Source organism: Neophocaena asiaeorientalis, unplaced genomic scaffold (assembly GCF_003031525.2).
Source record: "Neophocaena asiaeorientalis asiaeorientalis breed wild unplaced genomic scaffold, Neophocaena_asiaeorientalis_V1.1 scaffold471, whole genome shotgun sequence".
Lineage (NCBI taxonomy): Eukaryota > Metazoa > Chordata > Mammalia > Artiodactyla > Phocoenidae > Neophocaena > Neophocaena asiaeorientalis.
In genome coordinates, this window is record NW_020173949.1 from 258,553 (window position 1) to 264,552 (window position 6,000).

General features: G+C 40.9%; 1 protein-coding gene across 1 annotated transcript in view; it reads right to left on the reverse strand.

Moving 5' to 3' along the window:
- Positions 1 to 5,716, reverse strand: part of LOC112404744 (zinc finger protein OZF-like) — a 28,691-nt gene extending 22,975 nt beyond the window's left edge. The window contains exons 1-3 of the mRNA XM_024752850.1: positions 5,600 to 5,716; positions 4,320 to 4,378; positions 2,234 to 2,385 (exon numbers count right to left, since the gene is read on the reverse strand). Of these exons, the coding sequence (XP_024608618.1) occupies positions 2,234 to 2,381 (148 nt within the window). The 5' untranslated portion in view covers positions 2,382 to 2,385; positions 4,320 to 4,378; positions 5,600 to 5,716. The remainder of the gene's footprint in view (positions 1 to 2,233; positions 2,386 to 4,319; positions 4,379 to 5,599) is intronic.
- Between the last annotated feature and the right edge of the window lie 284 nt (positions 5,717 to 6,000).

The window sequence follows — 6,000 nt, forward strand, 5'->3', positions numbered from 1 at the left end:
CCCATCTGCAGTCACTTCCTACACTCAAGTTTGGAACCCCTCAAAGTCATCCATAATGACTGGAATCAACTTCTTCCAAACTCCTGTTCAGGCTGATATTGTAAACTCCTCCCATGAATCACAAATGTTCTTAATGGCATCTAGAATGGTCAGTCCTTTCCAGAAGGTTCTCAATTGACTCTGCCCAGACCCACAGAGGAATCATTATCTATGGCAGCCATAGCTTTACAAAATATATTTTTTAAATAATAAGACTTGAAAGTCAAAACAACTCAACACATGGGCTGCAGAATGGATGTTGTGTCAGCAAGCATAAATATACTAATCACATTGTACATCTCCATCAGAGCTCTTGAGTGACCAGGTGCATAACCAATGAGCATGTTTTGAAAGAAATCTTTTTTCTGAGCAGCAGGTCTAACAATAGGCTTAAAATACTCAGTAAATCATGTTGTCAACATATGTGCTGTCATCCAGGCTTCGTTGTTCCATTTCCAGAGCACAGGCAAAGTAAATTCAGCATAATTCCTAAGGCCCCTAGAATTTCTGGAATGGTAAATGAGCCCTGGATTTAAATTAAAGTCACCAGCTGCATTAGCTCGCAACAAGAGAGTCCTTGAAGCTTTGAAGCCAGGCATTGACTTCTCTCTACGTATGAAAGTCCTAGATGGCATCTTTTCCAATAGAAAAGTATTTCATCTACATTAAAACTCTGTTGTGTCATGTAGCCACCTTCATTAACCATCTTAACTAGGTCTTCTGGATAACTTCCTGCAGCTTTTCCATCAGCACTTGCTGCTCCCCCTTGCACATTCATCTTATAGAGATGGCTTCTTTCCTTAACCCTCATGAACCAACCTATAATAGATTCAAACTCTTCTGCAGGTTGCTTGCCTCTCTCAGCCTTTACAGAATTGAAGAGAGTTAGGACCTTGCCCTGGATTACACTTTGGCTTAAGGGAATGTTGTCTGACCTTTTATCCAAGACATTAAAATATTCTCCATATCAGTAATCAGGCTGTTTCACTTTCTTATCATTCATGTGTTCACTCGAGTTATCACTTTAATTTTCCTTCAAGAACTTTTCTTTTGCATTCACAATTTGGCTAACTGGTGCGATCAGCCTAGCTTTCACAATATGTCGGCTTTCAACATGCCTTCCTTACTAATAATTTCTATTTTTTAATTTAAAGTAAGTGGCATGTAACTCTTCCTTTCATTTGAACACTTACAAGCCATTGCAGGGTTATTCATTGGCCTAATTTCAATATTATTATGTCTCAGGAAATAGGAGGCCTGAAGAGAAAGAGAGGTGGGGGAATGGCCAGTCAGCGGAGCAGTCAAAACACACACATATTTATCAATCAAGTTCGCCATCTCATACGGGTGCAATTCATGGTGCCCCAAAACAATTACAACAGATCACCATAACAAGTATAATAATGAAAGAGTTTGAAATGTTGTGAGAATTACCAAAACATGACACAGAGACACAAAGTGAGCAAATGCTGTTTGAAAACTGGCAGCAATAGACGTGGTCGGACCCAAGGGGCTGCCACAAACTTTCCATTTGTAACAAAAAGTAACAGCTGAGAAGCCTAATAAAGTAAAGCACGATAAAACCAGGTTTTCCTGTAGGTATACATAAGATCCAGGAAACAACAACTAGGGTCTTTACACAAAGGTATGAAAACATAGCCACACATAGACTTGGACTTAAATATTCATAGCAACTTTGCTTATGATAGCACCAAAGCAAAGAGGACCTCATGTCTTATCAACAACTGAAAATACACGCCAAAGAACAAAACATTACTCATCACTATAAAGAATAAATACAGACACACACAACAATATCCATGAATCTCCAAAGAAATGCTAAGGGAAAGAAGCCATACAGACAGTATATAAAGTATGATTCCATTTATATGAACTTTCAAAAAAGGCAAAAGTATTGAAATAGAAAGAGGATCAGTGATTATCATAAAATGGGTGGGAAGAGAGGACTGACTGAGAAAGGCCATAAGGAAAATTTTCACATGATAGAAATAGCTGTATGATTTTGGTGGTATAGCCGTACACATTTTTCAAAAGTCACTGAATTATACATAGAAACTTGTTGAATTTTATTTTCTGTTAATTATACCTCAATATAGATGATTTTTTAAAAAAACAGGAGAAGAAACAGAAAATCAAATACACTGTAGGCAGTCGCATGATAAAGTAGGCTCACCCAATGAGACAAGGTGGCTGTAGTTCTCCAGCATCACATCTCTGTACAGGGTCCTCTGAGCAGAGCTCATACACTGCCACTCCTCCAGGGTAAACTCCACAGTCACGTCCTTGAATGACACTGATGTCTGTGAAAGCACATTTCTCATCAATCTGAAGAATTCAAAATTAGGTGACATGGATAATACCTTTGGAATGTAAGATGAAAACTGAAATTTTTTCACATTATGAAAAATCGAAAGTATCTGACAGTATACACATTATCTGTGGTGTCCTAGGGAAGCAGGCATTTTCAGAGTTTTGGCTCTGCCTTTAAATTCCATCCAAAATTTGATCACTTCAAAGTACAACTGCTAACATCACCATTTCTTGAAAGGATTACTGAAAGTCCTGCTGCATCATTTATTTCCACCACTATCTCACTAGAGCCCACTCTCAGAGTTATTATTAAATTATAAGTCAGGTCATGTCTTTTCTCAGCTCAAAATTCTCTAAACAACCTAGTAAACAGAGATAAATATTGAATTCATAGATTAGGGGATTCAGTATGATGGAGATTGTCAGTTCTCCACAAAGAAATCTATAGATTCAATGAAATCATAATCAAAAGCTTACCAGGATTTTTAGAATCACAAGTTAATTCTAATATTTACATAGAAAGCAAACAACCTAGAATATGAAAACAGTTTTGAAAAAGAACAAAGTCAGAGGACTGATATTACTTGATTTCAAGACATACCATAGAGCTTAAGACAAAGAAAGTGTGTGATATTAATGAAAATGAAACACAGAGATCAAAAGAAAAAGTATAAAAATGATATATACAAACATAATGCACACACACATTTCTTTAATTTAGGTGTCTGGGCAATTCAACGGAGAAAGTATATTCTGACACAAATCATGTTAGACTAAAAAACTCCACTAGCAAAATAATAACAATAACCTTGATTCATACTTTGCACCACAAAAAATAATTAATTCAAACTGATCAAGACCTCAATGAATATGCTTTCTGTTAGATTTTAGAGTCTCGTGAATATATCACCTATCTAAAAAAGAAATTGACAACTGGTGTACTGAAGTTGGAACCAGCAACATGGTTGAGTGCATGCTCCCTCAACTCAGTATTTAGAATATACTAACAGTACAAATTTCCAAGCCCAACAGCAGGCTCTGAAATTCTAGATTTATGACAGGGCCGACCTGTTAACACATTTGGTTGTTTTCCAATCAGCATTCCCTGTGTTAAGTAGAAAGTTTAAATATATGAAAACAGAAATTATTGATGTAACAACAAATATAAGAGAAAACTATCAACAAGGTCATGAAAATACACTGCAAAAACAGACAAAAATGTACAATTTTCTCCGAAAATAATTAAAAAAATAGAAAACCAGACTAGATCCATGACTTTAAATAAAGTGACTCAGTAATCTACATCAACACACAAAAAGCAGATGTACTCACAAAGTCCAGTTTTAGAGGTGAGTTTCAGGAAGTCTATAACAGATGATTTTCTCATATGAAATAGACACACAGAGAAAGAGAGAGAGAGAGAGAGAGAGAAAGGATAAAAGAAGGAAGGGGGAAGGGAAAGGAGAGGAGAGGAGAAAAAAGCAGAAAGAGCCCCAAAGACTAATATAACCAAGATACCACAGTTAGTCAGGGACATAAGAAAACAAAATTATAGGCTAATGTAGTGTGTGAATACAGAATAAAAGTTCAAATATGATAATAGCAAAAAGATGTCAGTTACAAATTTGAAACAAAAAACAAAAAAGGCTCACACCCATTATCAAGTAGGGTCTATACAAGAATTCAAGAGTAAGTTAACATTCTAAAATCCATTTAAGCTACCTGCTACCTCTAATATTTGGAGATTAAAAAAAATAAGCTGTAGCTTTACTCCAATAGATACAAAAAGGTATTCGATATAATTCAGGGTACATTCATGACCCAAGTAAAACTGATTATAAAAGGGAAATAACTTACACTGATAAAAGATGTGTAACAGAATCTGAGAGCAATCTGAAATCGAGTTGAATCTATCATACCACTAACAGGGGGATGAATAAAGAGCTCACCTCAGATATGTTCATTTTCAGTAGGTCTTGGGAGAGTGTAGAGGACGGTGAAGATTCAGCTGGGGGGGACAGAAAGAGGAAAAGGTCAGAACACCTGGCCTGCCTTATAGTTCCTACATTCATCTCCCAATCACCTCAGCAGCCCAGCTGAGGGGCAGCCTCCCTAAGGACTCACTTTGGCCCTTGAAAAGGCAAGGGAAGTACCCTGTGGAAGCACCACTTGTCCATCTTCCAGTTTGAAATGATCATGGGGCTTAAACCTACCACTTCTCAGTTGGTAAAAATAATTTTTTTTACTAATTTAGACAATACAAACAAAAAACTGACATACTAAAATACACCAAAGAACGACACGTTTCATTAAAATTAACAGTAGAAGAAAAGACAATGCCTGCATCCTTACTTTGTTTTCCTAGCAATATTGTTTACCCCTGGAGTTAGAAAATCCACAGGAAGCCCAGTAAAAAGGATGGCAAGCTTTAAGACAATTTTTAAAAACATTATTGAAGTGGGCTGCAGTTTCTCAAAAGGGACTCTTGATAAGTTTCTTCTGATGACTGAACGGTATGAACGACTGCTCGACTCCTGGCTCTGTCACATTCCGGGTGAGCCTGGAGAAGTCACAGGCGCTCTCAAACTCAGGACCACCTCACCACCCTGAGACTCAGATCTGCTTTCTGCTTAACGTGTGTTTAATGCAGATGCTCATACCGCTATCACGAGATAATTGGGAGGCTTATGTAAACCACCCAAGGAAAACAACAAAGTGTCTTCTGAACAACAACATCTACTATCACTTCTTCGGCGGTCAGTACCTGGCACCTGCCTCTTTTTCCAAAAGACACCACATCGAATTCTCAGAACAACGCCATGAAGCAGGCATTATTCATAGCCTCCTTTGAAGACCTGACTCGTCCCCAGGTTACTTCTCCCGCCCACAGTACCGGTGACACGGCTGTAACTGACCGGGTCTCTCCCGCTCCAGAGCAGGGATGCCCAGCACACCCTCCGCCCACGCTTTCTGGCCCGCTCACGGCCAGCGTGACCACCGCGCTTTCCCTCCCACTGTCCGCCCCGGCGTCCCCCCGTCAGATGCAGGCCGGGCCGGGCTTTCCATCCCCACACGCACCGTCCCCGCTCCTAACGGGTCTCAGCGCCACCTGCCCCCGAGACCACAAGGCCCGAACCGGGATCGCCCCACCCACCTTCCCAGGGCCGACGTCCAGGCCAGACCCGGGCACTGCAGTCCCGCCTGGACCAGAAGGCGGCCCGAGACGTACCACTTCCGCCCCCGCCACGAGAACGCCGCTCTCAGCAAAGCTCCGGGCCACGCGAAGTTCCCGTTCCCACCGTGCAGATGCCGCACCTGCGAGGGCCGAAGCTCCAGGATCTTCACACCACGAGGCCTGTGAGAGCGGAAGAGATGAGGCGGGACCTATGTTGCACAGGCGCAGAGGAAGCCCCAGAAACCAGGAGGGCTGTGGAGGGAGAAAGACTACATTTCCCGTCGCTCCCCGCGCCCTGGGGTGTCTTGAACAGAGCAATCCATTTATTGCAGCAGAGTAGAAATACGGGGGAAATGCTTGTTCCGTGGTCCTGGGTTCTCCGAGACCCCGGATTGGGTGTTTCTCCGCACTGTGGTTCTTGGACTATCTCCATACCTGGCCTATGTGGGTGTACC